This window comes from Serinus canaria, chromosome 5 (genome assembly GCF_022539315.1).
Source record: "Serinus canaria isolate serCan28SL12 chromosome 5, serCan2020, whole genome shotgun sequence".
Taxonomy (NCBI): domain Eukaryota; kingdom Metazoa; phylum Chordata; class Aves; order Passeriformes; family Fringillidae; genus Serinus; species Serinus canaria.
Genome location: NC_066319.1, coordinates 57,014,960 through 57,042,581, shown reverse-complemented (window position 1 = coordinate 57,042,581; position 27,622 = coordinate 57,014,960). Strand labels below are relative to the sequence as shown.

At 45.5% G+C, this 27,622-nt stretch overlaps 1 protein-coding gene across 1 annotated transcript in view; it reads right to left on the bottom strand.

The window, feature by feature from the left end:
* The window catches only part of RTN1 (reticulon 1), a 120,604-nt gene extending 94,915 nt beyond the window's left edge, over positions 1–25,689 (bottom strand). Inside the window, exon 1 of the mRNA XM_009101654.4 lies at positions 25,500–25,689. Coding sequence (XP_009099902.3) covers positions 25,500–25,689 — 190 coding nt within the window. The remainder of the gene's footprint in view (positions 1–25,499) is intronic.
* Positions 25,690–27,622: the final 1,933 nt, after the last annotated feature.

Genomic DNA, 27,622 nt, shown 5'->3' with positions numbered 1-27,622 from the left:
GAAACAGAAATATTTCTCAAACTTGCTCACAGCCCTCGAGACCCGTTTATTTTTCTTAGTTTATCCTGAAGATGAATTTAACTGATTCTTGAGCCCCAGGTGTCTGCCTGGATGGGCCAGAAAGGCCACACAAACCATGCTCACAGCTGCAGAGCAAATCCTCACATCCCACCCAGCAGCACATGCATTCAGCTGGAGCCACTCCCATAAGGGAAACACCATTGTTCAGGAGGATCTGGTGGGTTTTTAATCATTCAGTAGAGATAGCAGTAAATATTGCTTAAAGCAATGTCCCTGAGCCCCTGCATGGGAGTTTTACCAGATTACAACAGCCAAAAATCAAGCCTGTGTGTGGTGGTTACCTTTCCATGCCTGGCACGCATGTTATCCCCACCACCTGCCCAAAGCTCTGGCTGGTCCAGATTTATTTAGCACATCTCCCTGTCCACTCTCAACTGGCCCCATCTGCTTTCCAGGAGGAGCTCTCCTCTGCATAACCCTGCCTGTCAAAGCAGATAAGGCTGCTCCTTGTGCTTTTCCCCACGAGACAGATGGGAAGGAGAGAAGCAGGAGGCATCTCAGACGTGGTGTCAGCAGGGGCTGGCTGTGACAGGCTGGTGGAGAGGGGGCCTGTCTGACACCAGGGCTGTGACAGCCAGCAGGAACCACGGGGACCAGCAGGGATCAGAGGGACCAGCAGGAACCAGGGGAGCCAGCCGGGACCACAGGGACCAGAGGGACCAACAGGGACCACAGGGACCAGGAGAGACCAGCAGGGACCAACAGGGACCAGCAGGGACCAGCAGGAACCACATGGACCAACAGGGACCAGCAGGAACCCCATGGACCAACAGGGACCAGAGGGACCAACGGGAACCAGCAGGGACCACAGGGACCAGGAGGGACCAGCAGAGAACAACAGGAACCAGCAGGGACCAGCAGGGATCAGAAGGACCAACAGGGACCAGCAGGGACTAGCAGGGACCAGAGGGACCAACAGGGACCAGCAGGGACCAGAGGAACCAACAGCAACCAGCAGGGACCACAGGGACCAGGAGGGACCAACAGGGACCCTATGACTCAGCTCCTGTGTGGGGAGTTACAGGAGCAAATAAAGGGATGTCCAGCTGGGGGTCAGGAGAGAAAGGGATGCAAAACCAAGCAGGGTGATGTTACATTCCCCAGCAGGAGCAGAACTACTTGGTTGTATGCAAGTAGGACAAGCTTGGATACTCAGGATGACCTGCAAACATCAGATCTCCTTGGAAATGGCCTGGATACCGGACCACACATTAACTCCTACTGTAACACAGCACAGTGCCAAGGGCTTCATTTTCTACTCAGAACATAAACAAAGGACATCCTGGCTTAAGTGTAGCATTTAAACTCCCCAACAATGCACCCATCCAGCTGGTTTTATAGTAGGGGGATATGTATTCCTGCTTCCAGCTAGAGAGAAGCTCAGCTAGAGCAGTTGATGGCCTTCAGATTTATCCATCCCAGTTTCATAACTAAGGGATATAGCTGACTAATTTCTCAATTTGCAGATTAGAGGAAGCTCAACCCCAGCTTAATCGGCTGCTGTGAGGGGTCAGGAGACAGAGTAGCTCGTAAACAATGTGAAATTAATGAAAGTATTTAGCATGTTGTGCATGCAGTTTTCCATGCCTACAATCCAAAGAAAACAGAAAGGGGAGTCCAAAAGCCCTCCAAGCAATTGCCAAATATGTTCTTGGAAAAATCAAGATAGGAACGCAGCAGGGAAAATTCAACAAAGTGCAAACTATGAGGGATTAGATTCACCCTTCCCAAAGATAGTCCTGGGACAGAGAAGGGTTTTGGAATGGGCTTTTGCAAATCCATGGCCCACCTGGACTCAAAGAACCAGAGGAGAGACCTTAGTGGAGCTCTGCTGGCTTGCAGTGGCCAAGGGTCCAGGTCTGCCACCCCCATGTCACCCTTGGCCCTCACAGCAGGGCACGGCCCATGCAGGGGTGGCAGAGATGTTGTGCATGTCATTGGTCTTACTGGAGGAACTCCAGCAGAGATTTTCCAGAGGAACAACAGAGAGGCTGAATTCTGCAAAAAAAAGAGGTAGTAAATATCTGTGGTAAATATTTCTTCTTTGTTTAGGCCTCCTTTCAAAACACATTTAGGGCTTAACAATAGGCTTCATATTTTTTCAGGATTCAAATACATGTTTTCATCCACTCCACCCAGTTAAGGGTTGCTGGAGTTTCTGCTGTGAGAAAAGACTCTATTTTGTGCAGATAAATGGCACAGCAGATTGTATTTGGGGCAGACTGTATTAGAGTACTTAGGAATGAAGGCTCAGCAGTACAGTTTGACTTCTGGAAAACTACACTTAGGAAATAAATGTTATTCAGCAGGGCTGCACACCTCACAGCTTCTATAAACCAGCAGCAAAGCACAGCAGAGTTTTCTGTCAATACCTTCACCCCTCTATCCTACAAACATCTCTGTGCCATTCCCATCCTCCACTTGACTACAATCTCCATGTAATCCTCTATAACTGGACATCCTGATGGGTGTCCTCTGGTGTCCCAAGCCCTCTGTAGACCAGTCACCATCACAAGCTTGAGAGTGACTCTTTTCAAACCCATTCACCTTTTACAGCCTGGATGGTGACAATGTCCACCTTGGTCCTTGGGCACAGCTGCTCAGTCCTGCTGAGAGGCCCATTTGGTGCAGACAGGCAGAGCACTGCAGCTCACAAGGGCAGGATGACACCTTCAGAGAGCATGGCACTGCCCAGGATGGTTGGAGAGGTGGCTTATCCACAGTGCTGGCCCTGGCCTGCTTTCAACTGCCCACAGCATCTCTCTGAGCAATTTCCCATTCTTTCTCTGTCTGAACATCCTGCTTGGCCTTCACATCATCTGGAGCTTTCTCATCCCCACTGTGGCTGTGCTCAGGTGGGGTTGGTCTCTTTCTCCAGGCAGCACTGACAGAGCCAGAGGACAGTCTCAAGCTGCACCAAGGGAAATACAGGTTGGATATCAGGAAAAAGTGTTTTACAGGAGGAGTGATAAAGTTCTGGAACTGTCTGCCTGGGGAGGTGGTGGAGTCACCATCCCTGGGTGTGTTTAACAAAGCCTGGATGTGGCACTGAGTGCCAGGGTTTAATTGAGGTGTTAGGGCTGGGCTGGACTCCATGATCTTTAAGGTCTCTTCCAACCCAGTGATTCTGTGATTCTGTGATTCTGGTCTCCCTGGGAATACCCACCCCACATCACATTCTGTCCTCATTCCACAGCGTTCAACAGAGGGAATTTCTCCTGAGGAAGTCCAGGCCTGAGGAATCCAAAGTGTGCACCATTTTTGGGTCCAGCATGCCCTCAAAGCCTGCAGCTACTGACTGAAATAGATAATGTGCTTCGTTTTTCCTTTCCTGCCTCACTCAAGAGTTGTAACAACCTCAGGGTGAGCACAACAGCAGGAGAAGTGCACAATGCCCATGGGAATTAGGCCAGAAATTAAACAAGCCAACCCACAGCAGGAGAGATGTGGCCAGACATTCTTGCTCTCCTCCCTCTGCCTCAGTCCAAACCAGCTGATGTGAGCTGGGTCCCACCACTGTGCGACTGAGAGCAGCAGATTCATGGCCAAGCAATTTTTCTCCTAGAGAAATCAAGATTTCAAGTGTTAATCAGGCTTTCCAACCATGAGCTGGTAGCACAACACAGGAGCAAACATCAGGACTTTTGTCACTACCTTGCCCTTGTTCTGTTATCACCACCCCTGTGCACAAAACGCTGCTGGCAAAGAGCGCTGGCTCCAAGAGAAAACCATTCCTCATCTCTGAGGATGGGGAAAAGAGGGACAAAGACAGGAAAAGAGATGTGCACAGAAGAGATGGCTGTCCCCATTCCAGCTGCCCAGTCAAATCACCTCACAGAAAACTCATCCCTGCACCTTTACAGTTCTCCTTACTTTCAGCCCAGCTTTTGACTCCTATAAGACAAGAAAAAATCCCACTCCATTGCCAGGTTATTTCTCCTTGAAACCAGCAGCAGCTTCACCACTGCAAATCTCTGCTTTGCACTGTAAAAACTGGCCTTTGTAGCACAAATAAGGGATACAGGAATTCTCTGCTGCACTGCCAGAATTGAAGAAGGCTGAGATTTGGGGTCTTGGTAGGTGATTGAGTGAAAAACTCACACTTGATCAACCCTGATGTTTGGAAGTTTCTGCCAAATTCAGCCAATTATTTTAGTTAAGAAGAAAGATTTTGTTGCACAGTGGTAGTGGCAGACTGTACTGCAATTTATGTGCAGTGTCTTTTTCCCAAGCTGACTTTTCATAAAAGTAATAAGTAGTTTCCAAAGTGAAGTGAAAGGAAATGGCAGGGAGAAAATTGAACACCTGGGATTTAAGGAAAAAACCAACTTTTTATTTGGTTTGTTTGCTTGTCTTCCTCAGGAAAGTGAAAATTCCTGGTCTCAGGCAGAAATACATATATTTTATTTCATTAATTCAGTCTGAGAGCCAGAAAGAGTGAAGGGACTTACACAGCAGAGCAACAGGAAAGGCAGCTGGGTTTGAGAAGCAACCCAAGCCCTTTGTTGGTGCAGAAATGCCTCGAGGGCCAGCAGCCAACTTTTAAAATAGCCCTAATTGCCTTTATAGCTATAATGGGAAAACAGCTGGAAGTGGTCAGGAACAGTAGGTAGAAGAAGAGTAGAGAGAATGGTGATAAAATGGAGTCTTAAAAGTCAGAATTACAGGAAAAATCTGGCTGGAGGGGTCCTCTGGAGGGCTCCAGCCCAACCCCTGCTCAAAGCAGAGGCATTTCAAAGCTAGCTCAGCTAGCTTAATCTCCCTTCTATCCACCCTTGGCTGAATAGAGGGAATAACCTCCTCTCTCAACCCCCTGGCTGAGCCCATGCTGCTCATTCCAGCCCATCTTACTGACCACCAGAACCTCTGCACATAACTCAGGTAAAACAACTGCCCCACGTGTTTGCAACATGCCCAAATACGTTTGTGTGAATAAATGAATTATTCAGATTATGCTAGCAAAGTTCTGATGAATTTTAAATTACTGAAATCCAATTAAAACCAAAGAAAGACCCTAAAATATTCTCATGCAATTCACTGCCTGAGTAGGAAGTGATTTGCTTTCCTTCCAGAGGTTTCACTTCCTTTCAGTGACCCACATGGCACCTGGGACACAGAGCAGGTAGGTGACAGGAGGGTGACTCAGGGCTGGAACAAGACAGCAGATCCTGGACCCCTCCCAGATGTGTTCACAACACCCACAGCTGTGCCATGTCCTCTCCTCAGATCCCCAAAATATGAGCCTCTCTGCAGGTGGTGTTGCACCTGGGGGTCCCTAAAATGTGGGGGAATCTTGTATTGCAAAGGTGATGTCCAGCTGGATGGGAGCATCCTCAAGATAGCCTCAATAAACCCCCAGGTGGAAAAAGGCAAAAGAATTTCTCCAAATTCCTCAGAAATCATGTTTTTGCCCAATAGGATAACAATGTTAACTACAGTCCCACTCAAATCCCAGCATTTGAATGTCAGGCTGTATGGCAGTTTATCTCAGCATTGCACACAATGAAATGAAAAAATACCCACAGTCCAACATCACTTTGATATCACGTTTTATAAGTTTAAGACCATTGGTCTGTGAAAGAAAACACAAATATTTTGTAGAAAACATAATAATTTGCTATTACAGCTACTCAAGGTTACATAAAATGCTTCTATTCCCTTCTAAGTGTGGAAAACAATGATACCCCAAAGCTCTAAAACAGAAGTCTAGGGATCTATTTAAACATGGATTTTGTCCTTGGCTTTTCATGGTCATTGATGGGGGAAAGTGTTTTGAAAAATCTCTCAATCAAGAACTGCTCCATCAGCCACACACAAGCAGAAATTAAGGAAAATTATTCTAGTCAATGCCACCCTCCTACCAACTCAACAAGATTTTTCTGTGTTGAGAATATAAGCTAAAATCTAATAAAGAAGTGCCCAGAGTTTGCCTCTCTAAATAAAATCCTTTCTGTAATAGGGGTGTTGCATTCCCAGGCCAGCAACTGGAAAAAAGACTTTGGCATTCCCAGAACTTCAAAATCTTAGGCCATTTAGGCTGAGTCAGCAAAACAGAAAATATCAAGATTATTTTAAGCATGCACTTACAGACTTAGCACAGACTTCTATTTGAGACCTTATTTTCCTTCATCCATACAGACTAAGATCTGCAAATATTGAAAAACATGAAAATTGGGTCTTCATATTTTATGAGAAAACTACTGGTCCAATCAAAAAGGAAACAACATCTGGCACCACACCTTCCAGATGTTTTCTGAACATTCTCCATTTTTTCTTCCTAAATGTGAATTTTCTGTATACTTAAAGAACTGCATGATCCCCTCTTGTTTATCCATGTCCAGCTTCAGATTTCCAAGCCTTTCTTTTTCTTTTTTCTTCCTTTATTTGTCATTCCTTTGGTCAGTGAATCTATTCAAAAAAACAATGTTGTGTTTTGGAAAGAATTTGATTTTGATTGTGTTTGTTGTTCAAGGAGTTGTGGCTGGCTTGGCTGTGTGTTTGTAAGGAGAGTTTGTTAATAATTTAAACCAACACATAAACCAAGGAATTTTGGAAACAACCATGCCACCACAGTGAATTTACAACATTCACTTGAGCTGAGAAACAGTCGTCAGTGTTTGGAACAGTGGAATCATAGCTGGAACAGAAAATGACTGTGTTGTACCTGTGGAGTCACTTTCCAAAGAGATAATCTCATTTTTGTACTCTATTAAAATAATCTGCAACTTCAGCAATCAAGTAGGTCAGGTATCCTGGACTGATGCAACTGCACTGACCTTTACAGTGAAAAAAATGAAGATTATTTTTCAACCCAGGCAGGTCACTGACTCTGTCTTACATCAGCATCAGCCTTTGCTGCTAGGCAGAGGGAAGATCACATATGTCATGTTTTATATTCATGAAACACAGCTTTAAATCCAATGAAATGGTACTTCAGAGAAGGCTCTGCTGAAATCTGGTGTAACTGTGTGTTTTAATAGAGTTTGCAGGGAACACAAAGGTTTTTTTCTCCAAACTTAATAAACAAACTTCCATGAGAAAATTGTCACACAAGCAGTGTAACACAAATGGTAAGAGCTACCCATCTCCTCTAGCTGGAACTAGATGACCTTTGAAGTCCCTTCCAACCCAAGCCTTTCCATAATTTTTGGAGCTCTTTTGATCTCTATTAATGCTGGATGCAGGATGAGGCCCGGAGATGTGGCACTGGAGCAGCTATATTGGAGCTGCAACACCCACTCTTGTTCTGAGGTGAGAATTACAGCCACCCTCATGCCCAGAAGAAACCTAAACATACCAGAAAGACCAAAAAAACCCAGGATCCCAACTCACAGCAGAGCTGAGAAAGCAAATGGATCAGCCTTCCTGAAGAGGATTCTGACTTCACCTAATAAATTTCCCACGTGCTGCTGCCACCCAAGTGTATCTCACAAGTGAATCTTAATGTTATTTTCTTAATTTTGTTACAAGGGAGATGATACAGAAGTGGTGAAGGGGAGGATTTAAAAGAAATGTGGATGTGGCCCTTGGGGACATGGGTTAATGGTGGCCTTGGCAGTGTTGGGGAAAATTTTGGGCTCAATAATCTTAAAAGTCTTTTCCAACCTAAATAATTCTGTGCTTCTATGACTCTATTGTTCTATCACACCCTTTATATTAGCTAAACCCGTGCATCACTTTTTGTTGATACTTGAGAAATGATTTTTTTCTGGCAAAGAAATGTTTGCCAAGGCCAATGACAAGTGTGTTATGTATCAGCACGGAGAGAAAATGAGCCCTGAAATTGGCACAATCAAGTGTGTGTAAGAGATGTGTTTGCTCATGCCTCCAATCAAGGATCCTCATTAAATAATCATGTGACTCATACAAGAAGCTACAATTAAGCAGCACAGCTCACACTTCCAATATTCATGAGCAGTCCACAGAGCCCAAGTATAAAGGAGTCATTTCCAAATTTGACTCACAAGCTGGTCTGATGAAATGCTGTTTTCTCACCAATATTAGCACAGTTGGGAAGAGGTGCTATATTTCCCCGAATAATGCTCATTGATTATTTCCTTGCCCTTTCAGAAGCATGGAAAATTTTTACTTAAAAGAAATTGACTGGAAAAATTAATTTATATAAAACTGGAGTTTTTTTCCTTGTTCTTTTTTCTTTTTTTTTTTAACTGAATTAAAACTGCTTCAAAGCAAATCAAAAACATTGGAACCAAGTGTTAGGTATTTAATATTTCAACTCTTTTTCTCTGATGTCCCTCTCATTGCTTTCACTGCTTCATCCCAGGTACATAAGGGACACCTTTCACTACCCCACCTTGCTCCAGGCTCAATCCATCGTTTCCTTGGACACTTCCAGGCATGGGACAGCCACAGCTTCTCTTGAAAACCTGTGCCAGGCTCTCATTACTTTCACAGTGAAGAATTTCTTCTTAGTATCTAGCCTGAATCTCCCCTCTTTTAGTTTAAAAGCTTTTTTAGTTTTAGTTCCATTCTCCCTTGTCCTGTCACTATCTGCCCATGTACAAAGTCCCTGTCCCTCTCTTATATAAGCTCCCATTAAGTACTGGAAGATCACTGTGAGGTCACCCTAGAATCTTCTCTTTCCAGACTGAAGAACCCCAAATCTCTCAGCCTGTCTCCCCAGCAGAGGTGCTCCGAGCAGTTCTGGGCTTTAAACTTCACTGTAAACCTGTCAGCAAACAATCAGTCTTTTACTGAAGTAAATTATCAAGTTTGTTTTCACAGTCTACATTTATAAATGCACTTTTCCCATCTTCCCTTTATGTTTGCAACAATACTAATTAAATTAGTTTATTCAGACTGTAGTTGCTGTATCTTTTTCCATTTCCTCCTTCCTTGGATGCAGGCACTATGCTCTTAGTATCCAGCTATCACTGCACACTTTATCTTCTATAATTTCTGTTTTCCAGGCCTGCATTTATTAAAAATCCTTGTTATTATTTTGTGCTGAAGTTTGCTCCTTGTCCAACTTACTGAATGCTAGGTTGAGATTTGTCTGCAGGAGTCAATTCACCCACTCTCCCTAAGGAAAGCTGGGTTTTCCCTGCAAAACACACATAAAGCTATTTTCCTTTTAAAAAATAAATAATTGCCATAAAAAAGACACTGAAACACAAAAATATCAGCCATTCCTACTTTTCTGTGACTTGTGGTTGATGCACATTTTCAAAGAGGAAGAGAAGCTGCTGGTTTGTACCAGGTGGGAACCAAAGTAAGATGGGGAAATAAAACATTAGTGTATTTCCTGCTGCCATCCCTCACCTCAGCTTATAGATTCACCAAAAACAGGGCCAGAAAGACTTGAAAGACCTAATTCCACCACTGGCTCCAGGCAGCAGCATCACTTCCTTTGCCATCTAGGTGATGTCCCTCTGCACTGCCCACTCCTGCACCTGAGCTGCAGCCACCACCCACCCAACCTGGGTTTCTCTGTCCCACAGGTCCACATTTTCCCAAGGTTTTTTCCAACTGTTTCATCTGATTGTTGCAGCTGAAGCCACACAGTTTCCGGGAGATTGGGTTGACTCAGGCTCTTTGCTTGGCTTTTCATGAACTCAGAGCACTTAGAGACTGCTCTTGTTCTATGCCCCAGTGATTCTCACTCTTAGCTTAAACAGAATTCACAGAATCACTGGGTTGGAAGAGACCTTAAAGATCATGGAGTCCAACCCAGCCCCAACACCTCAACTAAACCCTGGCACCCAGTGCCACATCCAGGCTTTGTTAAACACACCCAGGGATGGTGACTCCACCACTTCCCCAGGCAGATAATTCCAGAACTTCCAGAACCAGAACAAGCCTGGTTCTTTCAATCTCCCTTCCTAGGCTGTATTTCCCTGACATCTGATCCCTCTGGTCCCTGTCCTCTGGGTTTTCTGCATTGTTCCTGATGCGTTATGCTCCAGACTGGACACCACACTCATCCCCAGGCCATCTATTACATCTTGAACATCAAAAACACATCACCACATCTCAGCCTGTTTTTTAGCAACAGCAAAACAGCACAAGATTTGCAGCCTGTGGTGGTTTGGGTTTGCCTTGTGACCCTTAACACCCCATTCTTCCCTGATGGATTCATCTGGGGTTTCCAGATGAATATTCCATATTTAGGAAGCTGGCTCTCCCTGCTGAGGTATCCTGTGCCTGTATGACCTCCTCCTGTTTATTCTGAATGTTTATTCAGGTGGCCAAGACCATTCTGCTTTTTCATGGTCTTCTTTGTGGTTTTCTAGTGCTAGATGTAGGAGCTGGGAGAGCTCAGCCAGCCTCCAAAGGTCTGGAGAGTCAACTCACACTCCTGCTGTAGCTCAGCACTCCTCCAGGTACTACTCACATGGTGAAAGGCTCAACAGATCCGTCTGTGCTTTGAAGAATGGGGATTTCAAGCCTTTTCAATTGACTGAAAGAAATAACTGAGAAACAGAAATGCATTCAAAGGCTTTTTTTAAATGCAATTATGTTAATTGCTCCAGCTGAACAAAGGGTGGAGGGAGATGGTTTTGCAGGCAAACTTCGCCTCCAGATCTTGTGAGCACAGGAGATGTGGACCAAAAGGCATCTGCTGAATTTATAAACTTAACCCCCAACACTTCATCCCATCATAAACTGGTCAGAAATCCATTTCTTGAGAAATCCAAACCCTTGAGAGTAGTTGGGATTTCTTTTCTTGCAATCCATTTTTCCCTTCCATGCTGACTTCCTCTCCTCCCTGGACTGACACTCCTCTGTAATTGACACAATTTTATCCTTCTGCCTACACTGATTTTTAGTGTAGCTCATTTCTCCTGTCAGTCTCACCAAGCAACAGGAGCAAACACCCCTTTCCCTCTCAACTTCATGCTGGACAAGGTTAGAAACCAGGTTCTTTAATTAATCTGCTCAGAGACTGGCTCGTGCCTGGCACAGCAGAGCATTTGTAACCAGAAATCTGGGTGACCAATTCTGCAGATTCCTTGCTCAACATGGTTTTTTGCTCACATCTGGCTCTTTTTTTCTAAGAGTTACAAAAGCCTGGGACCCTTGGTGCTGGAAGCAGCCAGGAGCAGAAGACTCCTGGTAGGATTTGGATTTTACCTGCTCTAGCAGCTGCTGCCATCCAGCTAAATGATGGGACTGAAATTGGTTGAAAACTTGTGGAACAGATTATTTTTCTGAAAGGCTGACTAAAACAAGCAGCACAGCAAATCTGAGAGAGCAGTTGATGCAGCTCCAAGTTCAGGGTCAGGAGAGGGAACCTGATGGCTCCTAAAGGCTTCACTTCCCACTCATGGGGAGCTGCATTACTTTCCTGCTCCCACAGCCTGAGAAGGGAAGGGCTTTTCCAAAAGGAAACTCTTGTATAGAGACTAAGAAGAAAGAGTTTCATTTGCTGTCTTCCCTCACTTTAATTCCCTTGCTTGGCATCAACAGGCAAGTCACATTTTTAAGTGAGTAAAGAAGGAGCACTATATAATGATGTTGACCTGTTGGAATGAGTCCAGCAGAGAGCTACCACAGGTCTGGAATACATCTATAAAGACAGGCTGAGAAAGTTGGGGTGCTCAGACTGGAGAAAAGAAAGTTCCAGGGAGATCTTAGAGCCCCTTCCAGTGCCTAAAGGTACTCCAAGAGAGCTGGAGAGGGACTTTGGACAAGGGCACGCAGTGATGGGGCGAGGAAGAACGGCCTTCAGCTGAAGGAGGGTGGGTTTAGGGTAGATATTATGAAGAAATTCTTTGCTGTAAGGGTGTGAGGCCCTGGCACAGGGTGCCCAGAGAACTCTGGCTGCTCCTGAATCCCTGGAAGTGTTCCAGGCCAGGTTGGATGGGGCTTGGAGCAACCTGGGATAGTGGAAGGTGACCCTGCCCACAGCACGGGGCTGGAACTGGGTGGTCTTTAAGACCCATTCCAACCCAACCTCTTCTATAATTTGTGATTCTACATAATTATTTAAATCCAACAACCCTGGGCAGCTGTGGCTTGGGGAACACTTCATGCCTTCCTCACCACAGTGCTGGCAAAGTCATTTCCCATAAAGAGAAAATAACCTGCTTGGTGTTACAGCCATGAGATGGGCTGGACCAGGAGGCAATTTAATTCCCAGTGACAGAAAACCAAGGTCACAATGCTGTTGATTGCATTAAATAGGCGCTCACAAACCCTACTCGCTCTTTCAGTAGCTCTCAGTTTTAATGGGTATTTTCAAGCTAAGAGTGAAGTGTGTTTATGTCATTATTCTTCAGACAGAAATGTCAAGGAATAAGTCATAAATGCAGAATTGAAATTTAGCATACTGATCACAGTGGTTTGTGTTATTCCTGACATTACCTAGAAGCTGAGCTATTGCAAAAGAAATTCTGTCCTCTGGGAAAATTTCATATTATTTTCAATTTTCTTTTCATCTCAAATCAAGGGGAAACAGAAAACCATTCTATGGAAGAGAAAGCTCCACAGGAAAAATGTCTGGAAATGTTGAAACACATTGCTTCAGCAAATCTACCCAAGTCAGTAGAGCTGGCAAATAACACATGGAATTCCCTCTATTTTGTTGAGCTGGAAGGGTGAATGCCTTTGCAAAACATAACTAAAGATCCTCAATATTAATTTAAAAGTGATAACATGCAGGAAAAAAATTCACTATCTTCAGGAGCCAAGTAAAAATAACTGTCCTACATTTTTTCAGGGGAGAGGAAGGAGTTTTAGGAGTCTGAGCCTGAGAGGCCCTGTAAACTGAGTCACTGATGATGAAGCCAAAACCTCTTTGGAGAAGCCTGGCACTACCTGGGCCTCATCAGACCCAGACTGAGCTCAAATGCAGCTCCTGCTGTTTGTAAGACCAACAGGGGACTGTTTGTAAGACCTTCCACCATCCTGTGGATCAGAGGTTCCATCAGGAAAACAGTGATAAAGGTATCTTGTGTCTCCCCAGAAGACAGCCTGAGGAACAACAGCTTTGTCTTGCCTTCTGTGCTTTCACCACCTCTTGGAAAGTAAAGAGAGATGTTGGCAGAGAGCTGGCCAAGGGAAAGCAAATAGAAACACAGACATTATACAGCAAATCTCCAAGCACAAGCCATGCCAAACTCCTAGTTCCAGTCAATGCCGAGTGGATTCTGGGCAGGGAAGGGGAAAACTTACTCAGAAAGTGCTGGAAGATGTGGCATTTCCATTTCCAAGATGTTGCTGATATGCTGAAAACTCCCCTTTCTGCTCATTTAGCACAGCTGGAACATTGCAAAAATCAAACCCTCCCTGTGATTTTTTTTTTTTCCTTTTGCAAATCAGCACATTCTGCAGCACAGTTTTCTTCCCTTGGCAGGGAGGGAGGTGTCAGGAGTTACCATCCAAATGTGGTGACACCTTGTAGGAACAGTCAGAAGAAATTCCTGAAACCTTTATTGGTGAAGCTCAAGCTTTGGCCAGTGTCTCAGACCCTCCAAGAGCTGCAGGCAGCTGTCTGCAGGCTCAGGTGGGACACCATGCACCAGGTTTTATGCAGATGTCAGACAAAAGGAGCAAGTAGTAGAAAATGGAGCAACTAAAGCTGCACTTCTGGGATCAATTCACAGAACCACGTAGAAAATTGTTCACCAGTGCAGATCACATCAGAAATTATGACAAAGAAAAAAAAATAAGCTATTCTGTACATCTTCCTACTCTTTAGGGTGCAATCAGGGCACATCTTCAGCATTGCTATTAGCATTCCTCCACCAAAGAAATCCCAGCAAAGCACTGAGCTCTCATTTTCAAAGATGATGCTGGAAAGCTTCCCAGATTATATATTTTCCTCTTTAATTTATACCTCTGAGGATAATGCTAATCAAGGATGCAGTGAAAGTGGTGAGACATCCCCAGGCCCAGGCTGATTTATTAACAGTGGTTGCATTATTCTCACTTGGAGAACAATGTTAGCATCCCAAGATTCCATAAAAAAAAGATCCTGCTTGCTGGTAGGTTATCAAATACAAGCTGACAGTGTACTTGCACAGCAGATATGCATAAGTGCAGTGCACAGTATGATTCATCTGCAAAACATCCAGCATGCTAGAAGCTCAATTTAAAGTAGGTTAGAAGAACGATTCATTAAAAAGCAACAGCAGAGAGAGGGGGGATAAAAAAGAAGCCCAAACTCTAAAATCCCCTCCTGGGAATGGTTTACTTCTCTTTGTTCAGCCCCTTCTCCTCACTTTTGAATAGAGTTTGGATGGCACAGGGAGGGACAAGATGTAAAAATACATGTAGCTAGACAAATATTACAAATGCCATCTTCAAGGCCTGGCAGATCCACCAGATATTCTAAGGATTATACATGGTCTGCTTAGCACGTTCAAAGTGGAGGGAGATTGCATTTATTTCACACAGCATTAATCCCCAGGCCTGTCTCCTCAGCTCTGACCTGAACTTCTACTACACAGCACTGAATTGTAAAGGCTAATGTCAAAAGAACTTAAAAAAAAAAAAAATTCCCAAAATGGCAACTGGCTTTTACTACAATAACTGCTCAGATAATCCTCCATAAGCTCCAGTGGTATTTTTTAGACTAGTGGGAAAAAAAATAAAAAAGCACAAAAGAAAAAAAAATGTACATGACATGGCAGTTCTAAAATAGAATAAAGAACTTTGCAGGCTGGAATTAAGTGTTTTTGGAAATGGAATTTAGGTATAGTTGGAATAAATGTCTTCCTGTAAAAGCAAAGGTAATTTTCTAAACACTGTTGCCAGCCAAATAAGGTGAAATATTAATTGATCTGAGAACAATTTGAAAATATATGCGCTTATGTCTAATAATTCACTATTTTCATTAATACTGTTTTAATCTGTGTATCTCTCGTGGGAAGGGTTTTTTCGTCTGATGACAAATTTCAAAAAAAAATTTAAATTTCAGGAAATTCAGTCCTTTCTCCTGGCAACAGAGGTAGGTATGGATTTTCACAGGCAGAGCTCCTATTTCATCCACGTAAAAGTAATCCAGGTTTTACTTAATGACTCCACATCTGTCCATGCAATCAATTAATTGCTTGTTTGACTTTTCAGTCCTGTGTTCAACGTACCCTCATTAAACACTCACAGAACTTTTTACATGGAAAAATAGATACCACCTAAACCACTGAGAATTTACAAAAATCCTCTCTTACAAGCAATAAAGATGCCACTTACCAGCCAATTTACTTTAAGGATTTCTTAGTTAAAGTGATAAACAGAGCTACTGCCCAGAGGTTCCAAACATTTAATTTAATTTAATTTAATTTAATTTAATTTAATTTAATTTATTTTATTTTTTCCCATAAATGATGTGTTCAGAGGAGGTGACTCCTCTGGGATTTTAGCTCTCACACATCATCTTGGAGCGTCACCCTTGGGCCCTACACCTTTTCTACGAGCTAATTAAGCTCTGAGAATCACAAATTATAAACAGAGACTTTCAGGATAAGCAGGAAATTCTGAGGGATCAATTCTACATTCCACTCCAGTGATAATTTGCTAGAGCAGTGGAGAAATCAGCTACTAAATAAATGCTGCATTATGTCTTTTTTTAAAGAACTGCAAAAGCTGCAAAAGAGAGGAATCAGCCTCAGCTTTAGGTTAGCTCTACATCAAAGGCAACTGTCTCAATTCAAATTTAGTGCATAGCAATTTTGCAGTTTAGAGCATTTCCTCGATGATGTTTACCAAAGCTATAAACCTTTGTAATAAAAAGGAAAAAATACAAAGAAAAAAAAAACCCAACCCAGCAAACTGACAAACATGCTACATCCGTAGAGATGAGGATGAAAAAACTGCAATTCCCTTTTTTGTAACTTTCACAAGGAGCGGGAGAAGACGTTTCCTGTTTTACTGAAATCAGTCTGCAAATAACAAATGCCTGCTGCTGCTACCACACAGCCACACCTGCAGGAGCAGCTCAGCTCCCAGCCCAGCTGAGGTGCACATTTCATTTCCAGCATGTTGCATCGTGCTCCACTGCTGAAGTCAACAGCAATGAAAACATCACGAAATGCAAAACATCTCCCATGCACGTGAGCAGCAAGTGCTTCCCTTGTTCCCCCTGCATTAGGGACTGCAAGGCAAAGAGCCAATTAAGACTGATTGGGATTCAGAGCCCTTCGTGCTCCAGCAGCCAGGGGAGAGCTGGGAGCTGTGAAAACTCATTCCCCCTCCCACAAAGCACATGGAATGCTGCTCCACAGAGAGAGCAGAGATGAGACACGGATCCCCAGCTCTGCTGGCTGCAGGTTTCACCTCCCAGCCCTGCCCTGCCTCGGTGCCTCACACAGGGAGAGGGATGCAGCTGACCTGGATACAGGTGAACACTTGAACCATGCTGGCAGATCCAGAGCAACCTTTAAGCTGAGCTCAGGATCCAGCCCTTTGCAGATCCAGAGCAACCTTTAAGCTGAGCTCAGGATCCAGCCCTTTGCAGATTTAGAGCAACCTTTAAGCTGAGCTCAGGATCCAGCCCTTTGCAGATTTTAGAGCATTCTTTAAGCTGTGCTCAGGATCCAGCCCTTTGCAGATTTAGAGCAACCTTTAAGCTGAGCTCAGGATCCAGCCCTTTGCAGATTCAGAGCAACCTTTAAGCTGTGCTCAGGATCCAGCCCTTTGCAGATTTAGAGCATCCTTTAAGCTGAGCTCAGGATCCAGCCCTTTGCAGATCCAGAGCAACCTTTAAGCTGAGCTCAGGATCCAGCCCTTTGCAGATTTAGAGCAACCTTTAAGCTGAGCTCAGGATCCAGCCCTTTGCAGATTCAGAGCAACCTTTAAGCTGTGCTCAGGATCCAGCCCTTTGCAGATTTAGAGCATCCTTTAAGCTGAGCTCAGGATCCAGCCCTTTGCAGATTTTAGAGCATTCTTTAAGCTGTGCTCAGGATCCAGCCCTTTGCCTGCCCAGGAGCTTGGCATTCAAACCATTTCCAACAGAGCTGCTCTGCAGGTTACATGTGCACCAAACCCTGTGTGGGGTGAGGGAGTCCCCACCTTCCTGAGATGCAAAATGGTGTTTGGGGGGGGTAAGCCCCTACTCAGGGGATGGATTAGGCCTGTGAATGGCAGAACTCACTTGCTGATTGTGATGGTTCAGATTTTAGCTTTCATATTTTTTAGATGCTGTGCTGCTTTAGTGTGTACTTCTGAGCTTCATATTAGAGGCAGTAAGCTCTCTTCACAGAGCAGGGAGACAAAACAATTCCTTCTCTAGCTGGGGACCAGAGACAAATGATGCAAATCTCAGGCCCAAGAACATAAACAACGTGGACTGGAGAGAGAAAAACAAGAAGGATGGGACTTCATATTCTGATGATATAATTGGACAATTAACTTCAATATGCAAATGGACCAGAATTTATAAAAGTGAGAGACCCCATGACCTGTGGTCCATTTTGTGACCATTTTGGTTCATCTTGGGTGCAGCCCTGGCTGGGCTCTTGTGCTGCCCAAGGTGGATCCATGGAGGCCTTTTAATAAATCCCTACTTTATTCTTTAGCTCTGTCTAGCCTCTGTTCTAGGTCAGCCTTCACAAGGCATCAATCAAAACCCTTAAATGCAGTCTGTCCCTCCAGCAACTCTTTCACAGGTGCCCTTGAGTGTTTTGGGGGCTGTGTGGAGGAGCCCAGGCTCAGCAGGAGAACATCAGCAGAAGCTCAGGCTGTCTGCAGCCCTTCTGTGCACAGCTGTGCTGCAGAGCCTGCCCAGAGTGAGGATTTTTGTTTGGTCACGCAGCCAGTGACTAATGCAGTGCAGGGAAAGCTGGGGATGTCATTTGGATCTGTAACTTCTGCATTTGTGGCTTTGAAATGTCCATGAGGGCTCTGATGGGGTGAGGGATGGCACCCAGGGCTGTGTTTGGCACACAAAGCCCTGGCCAGACTTGGTATTTCCTCTTTCTCAGCCACAGGGCTCACCCAGGGACACCCACATGTGCACCCAAGACATGCACTCATAATCTGGACAAAAAAACCCCTCAGAGATGAGAAGCACAAGATCCTGTGGGACTGGAAGCAGGAAAGTTTCCAGCCTGACAAGGCTGCCCCATGCATTTCCTTTTTACTGGCCACAGTTAATAAGTCCCTTCAATGTCTTTAAAGCTACAGGCAATAAATCAGCTGCAGTTAATAAATTCAGCACTGCTGAAAAATAAGCCCTAACTCATGTCCTGAATGGCACAGAAAAGCCTCGAGCTGACATAACTCTGCAGGTCTGCAGAGTCACCCTGGTGCAGAAAGCATCTTCCCTGCCCCATCAGCTCCCTGCATCCAGCATGGAGCCACGGCTGAGAGAGGGAGATGTTGGGAATGCTGCAGCTGTTAATGGCACTTGGGTCCAAATCATCTCTGAAGAAGCAGCTCCCTCTCCTCACACCAGATCTCCTGATGGCAGGAGGCTGTACCAAGGGCAGGCAACTCATAACAGCAGGGAAAGAAATATGCAAGTGACTCTTTTATCAGCTGTTATTTACATAAAGGTGGGAAAGCCCTCTCTTAAGGAATATTAAAGCACAAAGCCAATGTTTCTGAGGTAACACCTCAATATTTGAAAGTGACAGGCTTATGAAGGATGTAGTCATTTCTAACAATTTTTATTCTCACCTAGAAGCACATGATAGATCAAAATAAGTAACAGCAACATGAGTATGATTTTCATTCTAAGTTTTTGATCTCTTTAAAGGTTAATTTTCACAGTGCTGTAATGAGATGGGTAAGTGCAGGTGCTTCCATTTTACATGCAACTGTCCTGAAGCAGTCTGGTCTAATGGGTAATAAAGCCAATTTATACATGATAGATCTTCTACCTCATTTATCCCTAAATTAAACAAAACACGCTCACCTTCATGCATATACTTAAGACCATCTTAATTTTAATAACAGTTAAGAATGCACTTATGTTCCATAAAATTAGAATCTTAAATACTTCACTGAAACAAGGAGGGCTGAAATAGGTGATTAAGATCCTCTCTATTTCAAGTCTTGCCTTGCAGGTGAGTGCTAAGAATTTATTCTCACTCTTGAAGGCAGGAGGTTTCTTGGAGGAATAGACTGACCATAAATCAGAAATGTCTTTAAAAAAAATAGAATACTAAATGTGAAGTGTGCTCCTGAGTGCTGAATCATGCCAACTCTACAGCTTCTCCTAAATTAGAAAACTAATTACAAATAATGCTTCATTATTTGAAACATGCTTTGCAATGTGGAGGCCACCCTTCTCTTTTGAAAAAAAACCCAAACAAACAAGAAACAACCTAAGAAAAACAAGAACCCCCCAGAATTTTGTAAGCAGTCCTGATTTAGAAGTAAGAGAATAGCACATGAAGGACAGACATAAATGCTACATTAAAAATGAAAAATCTCAGAGTGTACTTGGCCCATTTGCAGGTGCCAACTACTGAGGAGGGAGAGTGAGGGAAATTCCTAAGAAGTCACCCATTTTAAAAACTCCATTCCCTGCTGATGATGTGGACGTGCAGCACAACTCCTTGGTTGTTTCAGGAATTCTTGTGCTCTAAATAATTAGTCTTGGGGTGAACTCAGGCCTCAGGACTGAAAGCAGAGCCTAACTCTAGTCCAGAGCATCCTGGGCCAATCCAGGCCATGCAGCTGGGCCAGGATCCCTGGTGGGAAGGTGTGTGAATGATGGACAGACCTGTGGGATCTGCCCAGACTTCTCTGGGAGGATTGAAACAGAGACAACATGCAGGTATTTTCTGGGGTTGCTGTCCCCAGACAGACTGACACCAGCACAATACAGGTTTTGTGGTAAAAATGAGGCATAAGATGTGTCACTGAGTGGAGTTTCCAGAGCTGAAGGAAAAGGAGACAGATGTGCCTCCTGGGAGCCTTGTAGCAGTGAGAGATAATGAACCACCCAGCCCAGGGGAGATTCACAGCCCAGAAAATGCTGCAACTCACAAACCCCAGCACCTGCAGTAACTGGGACATCCAAAGCCTCTCCCCTCCACACCAAACTCTCCCCCTCAGTTCCTCATCTATAAATAAAACATTTCATTACTGAGTGATGAAGGTTAAAATAAGGCAGGTGAGTCACCCTCCCTGGCTCTACTTTTCTCTTTCATCTGCCTCATCCTCTTCCTCAACCCAGTTGCAGCCCTGAAGGCTGAAGGAAATTCATCAGCGTGGCAGTAAAAGCAGGCAGAACTGTCTGCATCCCTGTGAGGACCAGAGAAAAAAACCAGCTGCATTTTGATCTGTTGGAGCTGGGAACTACACTGCTGCACAGATTTTATGCCAGGAGTTTTAGGCACCTCTGAGCACCCCCCAAATGCAGAGCATTTCTGGAAAAGCCCAACAGGAGCCATTGCTCCAAATTTACCCAAATGAGAATGAAGGATGGTACTTCAACAGGATTTTTTTTTGTTTGTTTGTTTTTTGATGGCTAACTGTGGGCTTAGGCTACTTTTTGAAGCTTCATGAAGATTACAAAAACAGAAAGATCTGAGAAGAAATCCGCTTTGTTTCTGTCCCTCTGCAAAATCTGCTTGCACTAACAAAACACCAGGGAATGGGAGAACCTCCACCAAAAAGATCTCTGTCCCCTTCACTCTCAGCAGTAGATCAGAAGTTGTGACTGGCTAATCCAGACAGCAGAGGAAAAACTAAATTCTGTTCTCTAAATCAAAAATGTTGACAGTAGAATTGGCATGAATATATATTCTTCCAAAGTGAGACTAAATCTGTCCTCAGATGGTTCAATCTGACAGGATTGCCTGGCACTTCAGGACAAATTTCCAAACACCTGCTGAGGCTCCCCTGTGTCATGCTTAGGTCACCAAATCCACCATATCAAAACTTTTCTACAGCAACTTGAAAAATCAGGGTTTGGGTCTTGGCCTTTCCAGTGTGGTGGCTTTGAGCAGCACATTGCTATGGATGTTTGGGGAGAGGGAGATCTTCCAAGAGAAACACCTGGGAAGGGGTGGGAAGGCCACAAAGAGCCATTTGTTTTGGGGAATCTGCTGCATTTGTCCATGATCTGACATCCCAAAAAGTGTCAGTGCCAAACCCAAGCAGGGCAGACATTCATGTCTGTGCCTGCTCCTCTCCAGGTGAACCACGGGGCTCTCAACCTGCCTGAAAACCATCAGAAATCTCTTTCTGCTGAGGTGCAAAACTGCCAGTAACTGGAGAGAAACCATAAACTGGGATTCACTGGTGCAGCATTCTCCATGCAAATTGAGGCTTATGGCAGGAGCACCTCACTGCAGTCCCTTGCAGGCAGAGGGTTGGGTTGGTGGGTACCTCATGGTGAGAACATCTGGGTACACAGCACATACCTTCAAACCCAGCCTCTACAAATCATTTCAATTATAAAGGGGTTTTTTAAATGGTCTTTACTTAAAGCACTGACATTACAGATTGCACATGGACCAGTGGGAGCCAACACCCCTCATGGTCTTCTGTGTTATAATTGCCCCTCTCAGAGCATGAGCACTCCTGGGATTTGGTCTCCCACTGCTCCTCAGCAGGCAGAGGCTGTTCCTCAACTCATCTTCCTCACCCAAGCAGCTCTGAGTCCCTCACTGGCACACACCAAATGGATGCTGTTATTCCCATGAGCACAGGGCTTCCACACCACTGAGGCACCCCAGGGGATCCCAGCCAACCCCTGGATGCTGTTCCAGAAGGGTTCCCACAGGCCATATCCACCATCCCATCGCGTCCCTGTAGACATGTCCCAGTTGTTCATGCCATCCCCTGTGGCACTGGCCTCCTCTCCTTTGGGCAGCTGGACCCCATGTGTGACCTGGCTTTGGAGGCAGCTGGAAATGGGCCAGGATTGCCAGGGATGTCCTGACTGCTGTGGCCTGTCTGAAGGCCTGGAGTGAGCAGGAGCTGGCAGCTTTAATCTTAGCTGCATGGACATGGGGGCATAACACCACTGATCTATCCCCCTGCAGATACCCACCCATGCACCAGGCTGCATGAAATTTCCCAGATCCTTACACAGGAATCACCATTTGTATGAGTTCCTGCCCTTTCCTCACTATTTTTCCCTGAAGAACACATCCAGCATGGAGGTACAGTCCATTCTACAATTTTGCCATTTCTCTGGAGGAAACCATATGTATTTATGTATTTATTCTGGGGAATGCCTGGTAGCCTGTGTAATATTTTTGGAAATAATTCCTCTCCAGGGATTTTAATCACTGTTGGTGCATAAAAATAAAATAACAGAATCTGTGACCAGATGGTGTGTTGGGTGACATGGGGCTCTCTTCACCAACATGTAATTCTCACCAGCCCTTCAGGACCACTTCCCTCACCAGTCCTTGCAAGAGCTGCCTGCAAGGTCCTCTCACCCTGAACCAAATTCATTTTTGGGAAGGAGGAAAACTTTGATGCATTTGAGGAAGAGAGACATTTTCAGCAAAATTCAGGGGCTAAGGAAAAAAGCAAGTGAAACAGCCTTATCTCTGATCAGAAGCTACTGGAGTTTATCTTCATTGGAGCCCTGCAAGAGGAGAGGCTGATGTGGGATCTGCAGCTCCCTGTTGCCCTGACTTTGCTTGAGAAATCTCTGAGCTTTCCACTCCTGGTGGGAATTTTTTTCTGCAGTCTCAATCACTGCTGATTTTGGTTGATCCAAAGAATGGGGAGTGGAATCCATTGCTTTTCATCATTCAGAAACCACTCACCAGGTTTTGACACAAAGCCAGCTTGGCTCAAAGCCGGGCCCACGGCCAGCTTGAAAATATTCCTGAACCTTTCAACAACCCCTGGCTGGTTTTCAAACTTAAAACAAAAGCCAAGATCAGGGAAAGTTTGCAAATTTTTAGATTGTATAAGAAAATATCTGCAAAACCTGTGATAAAATCTCCCCCATTTGTTTTCAGTTATTTTCATGCTGAGAGAATCTCCCAGACTCCAGACCCTGCTCTTGCCTCAGAAAGCATAACCATGGTTTTCACAAAAAAAAAAAAAAAAAAAGACCGGTCTGACAGGTGTGGAGGAAGATACAGGATGTGCTGGGAAGCTACCTGAAAATTATTCTGTCCAGTTCACTCTTGTCTGGATGGATTGCTCCTTGTCTAAAGTGTCTCTAGATAGCCCATTGTGTCAGGAGTGTTTGAGTTTATGGCAGATTATGGCAGTGTTGTAAAAAAGCTGGAGCTGTGTATCTCCTGCTGGGTCCATTCCTATGGCTTAAGAACAGGCAGGAATCTCTCTCTGAGCAGGAGAAATAAAGAGTTTTCAGAAAAGCTTGACAGTTTCAGATAGTCAACAATATGACAGTCTTCTTATTCAGAAACTTATGAATACTTAGTCACACAAAGAGAACAAGGAAATTATTTACTTCCCCCGGTGAAGGGGGCGGGAGTCGTGGCTCTCTAGGTAGTGTGGAGCAGAAATACAGCTGCTGCAGCCACAAACAGAGGGAGACTGCAGGGCTGCACTGCCTGGGATGCTGCTCTGTCTGCCATGGTCGGCCAGACACACACACAGCCACACAACAGTTCTTTATTGAACAGGGAAAACAAAATGGGAAATGTCTAAAGCATGTTATTACTCTTACAGTGCTGCTGATTTGACAGCCTGAGAGCCCACAGCCAGCAAACACCAACAAAAGATCTGTATCACTCACTTTGCCTCCACCTTGCCACAGTTTGACACAAGCAAACAAACACGTCTAAAACCCCTTTGCAGAGGATTACAAAAGTGGAATAATTTCTTTGCATCTCTTTTTCTTTCTTCTTTCTTTTTTTCTCTTTTCTTTCTTCTTTTTCTCTTCTTTCTGTCTCTCTATTCTGCATTCTCTAAGTGTAAATCTACAGCCATGTCAAGCCTGAAGAATCCTTCATTAATTGGAAGCAGTTCCACAGTGATTCCATTTAATGGTAATTTACACAGTTTAAGAGACCACCCCTCTTTGTTCTGTATGCTAAGACTCAGCATGGCCATATTTTTATCCATCAGTGAACAAAAAATTGCTCACAAGATTCTTTCCCTCCCTACTTTGTATCATTATATGGTCGAGGCAGCCCTACCTGGAGACCCCAGTCCTGCCCCTCTTCCCACACACTCACACAGCCTGACATTCCCAGCCCTTTGCCTCCAGGAGAAAGTCACGTTTCACAACCCAACATCGGCTCAGCGAATATGAGAAGCACATCAGCAGATGAGCTGCCTGCCCAGAGCTACAACACAGCAAAACATTTCCCACATCAGCTGAGGGGTGTTAGATCCTGCTTTACCCCCGAGCTCAGCCACATCAGGCAGACAGACAGGCAGCAGGGACACATCCACGTCGGGAGCACACACAGGCGCTGACACGCACCGAGACCTCGCGGAACCACGCGTGTGGGTGTGAGCAGAGCAGCACACACAGCCACACAGACTGTGCTGCTCCTGGCCAGCTACTCTCTGTGCTGATTGACTGGAGGGGATTAGAAGGGACTCAGCCCAAAAACGCAGCTCCTAATGCTCCTGCAGCTCTTGCATAACAGAGATCGATTCCTGTCCCGAGCCCTTACCCTCAACTTACTCAAGACAAGTTTAAGGCTTCAGGCTCTGTAATGGAAACATCTCCTTCCCAGTGAGATGGGATGCATCAGCTCCCCCAGGGCTGGGGTTTCTGGCTGTTTGGGTTCTCTGACAGACAGCAGAGGGAAAGAAAGTAAGGAATTGTCACCAAGAATGAAAGAGAGAAATTTTTCCCCAAACATTTCTATCAGAAGCTATGGGGAGCTGAAGCCTCCTGGGGTCCATTGACAGATATACATCTGCTGCTAATACACCTACTAAAGAAAGCAACCCTAAACCAAGGGAAATTGAACACATCCCAAAAATAAACAGAAAATCACTGAACCTGCAGACCCTAAACTGAATGCACCTGAAGTTGAACACACCTTAGTGTTCAAGAGGTGGAAAACACAGCAAGCAAGAAGTCCACAAATAAATGAACAAGTACCAAAAGCATGCACAAAATGTACAAACACTTCAGAATAGGCACTCCATTAAAAGCTGTGTGTTGAAATAATATAAATGGCCATGCAGGAATTCCAGGGGCACGGGGAATAGCTGAAGTAAGTCCATTGAGATCTGTCGCTCCAGATGTGAACAGGTGTACGACAAATGAGGACAGATCCACATCAAGTTGGGTGAAATCAAATGCCTTTCAACATTTGCCTGAAATCTGGTTATCTTGTGCCTAACAAACTGCAAAGAGCTTTAGGGAACTTGGCTGTCTCCTGCGCCCCCCCTCCCCCACATCAGCAAAAAATAACTATTTGCAAAGGCCGCATTTCCTCGTTATTTTCTGTTTCCCTGCATGAGCTCACTAACTCGTTAGCAATGTTTCCAAGCAGCCAGGCTGGGAGGACAACAGAAGAAGCGTCAGCAACGAGACAACCAGGAGACGCTGCTGCCAGGGCCCCTTTGTTGAGCATCCCTGGGTACCCCTCGCCTTTTACCTGGGGATGCAGTCGCCATGGTAACGGGCGGGTGTTCCCTGGCGGAGCCGAATCCCAGCTGTTCCCGCTGCTGAGCCCCATCTCCATCCCGCAGCGGAGCCCCAGTCGCGTACTGGTCCGCCCCGTCCGCAGCCCAGTGCACCCCAGTGCCCGCCAGCAGCAGGTCCTGGGGGTCCGGCGGGGCTGACATGCTGCCTGCGAGGCGGCCGCTGGTCTCCGGCTCTGGGGATGCAGCGGGAAGGGCTGCGGTGGCCGCCGGGCTGGCTGGGGCTGCCGCCGCGCTGGGGTCTGGCCGGCTGCGGGGACCGGGAGCCGCCGCCGCCGCCGCTGCTGTATCTCCACTAGCGCTTATTACGCAGGTGAAAATGGCTTGTTAGTTGGAGCCTTCCAGCCCTTGCGTCACCCTGTGGCTGGCATATCACAGGGCAGGAATCTGCCAGCCGGGCTGCCGCTCTCCCCCGTTTAACTGCTTCGGCAGGGTAGGCATCGGCTTGTGCGGGTGAGGGAAGAAATGCCCCCTGGCAGGCGGGCACACGCCTCCCTGTCCCCTCCCGCAGCCCCCCTCCTCCGCATCCCTGCGCTCCAGAGCATCCCGCAGGCGCCGCAGCCGGGCACGGAGCGCCGCCGGCTCCTCCCGCAGGGCCGGGCTCGGCCGGCGGGGCACGGAGCTCTCCGCAAGCCCAGCCGAAAACCGGCCCGGTCCTGCTCTCTCCGCCAGCCCCTAAACCGGCGAGGGAAGCCGCGCTCTGCCCCTGGGCTTGTTTACGCGGTGGCTCCTCTCTGTTTGCAGCAGCACCGGAGACATGATCGCAGCTTATTGGCACTTGTCAAAATAAACTCGCAGCAGGTGTCTGTGGGCCTTTTTTATTTTATCTCTTTCTTTTTGTTGTTGTCGCTGTTGTCGTTGTCGTTGTTGTTGTGCCATTATATTTGCTTGTTTACTGCCTCACAAAAGTCATGTGTGTGTACCGGGGTGATGAGAAATGGGATTTTCGCTGTCAGTGAGAGCAGCAGCAGCAGCATGAGATACAGCAAAGGTGAAAGCACAGGGCAGGGGCTGTGCTTGCACAGAAGCTGTGCCACTTCTGAGGTGAACTAGGAACAAGTTTCCTTGCTGTCCTTTTACAGATGAGGAAATGGACTCAGGCAAAGGGTATGGGATCATTCTTGCATTGCACAGAGTTCTGGCACTGACAGGTCAAGGAAATAAATTCCCTGCCTTGTAGAAGGGCCTCTCTCTTGTCATGTGACAGTCAAGCTATAAAGTGGAGTGTAATTGCCCCAGCCAGAAGATTCCATTCCCACCTGGCTCTCTGCCTGTGGCAGCAGTGGATCTCCAGCTGTGATCTGTATGTCAGCATCCCTAGGCAGGCTTCAGACCCTCTCCAGCTACAGCAAGCTTATGCTTGGGCTTGAAAACCGAACATTTCCACTTTCTCCAGACCAGGGGGAAGGAAATCCAAGGTAAGACCACAATTCAAGATGAAAAGCCTCAAAAGTAGCCTTGAGGATTTCCATTTGTGTTATCTTCCCATGGAATTGCCACCCTTATCCTCGCTCCATCCTGCTGCTGCCTGAGAATCACAGAATGGTTTGGGATGAAAGGAACCTATGAGAGCAAAGACCATCTAGTTCCACCCCCTGCCATGGGCAGGGACACCTTCCACTAGGCCAGATTGCTCCAAGCCCAATCCAACACTGCCAGGAACACGGCCAGGGATGGGGCAGCCACAGCTTCTGTGGCCAGAAGGGCCAGGACCTCAGCAGCCTCACAGCCAAGAACGTGCCCAGGCTAATTAGATTTTCTTTATTTCAAGATAGGACATGTTTGCTGCAGATCAGCAGCAATGAGTTTAGTCATCATGGTTGTAATGCCAAATCCCATCCCATACCATCAGAGTTTATTACCTCATGAGCAAAGGAGATTAATTTTCCAAATTCATGGTTCCCCCTTTGACATATACAATGTCTGATAATGATTTCAGCAAGATTCTGATGATGTCAACACTGATATTAATGAAATTAATAATATAAATATGTTTTGTTTTTAAAAATATGTCTTCCTCTGGGTCTTAATGCACATCCTTGTTTGGGTTTCCCAGTTTTCTTCTGCATCCATTGCT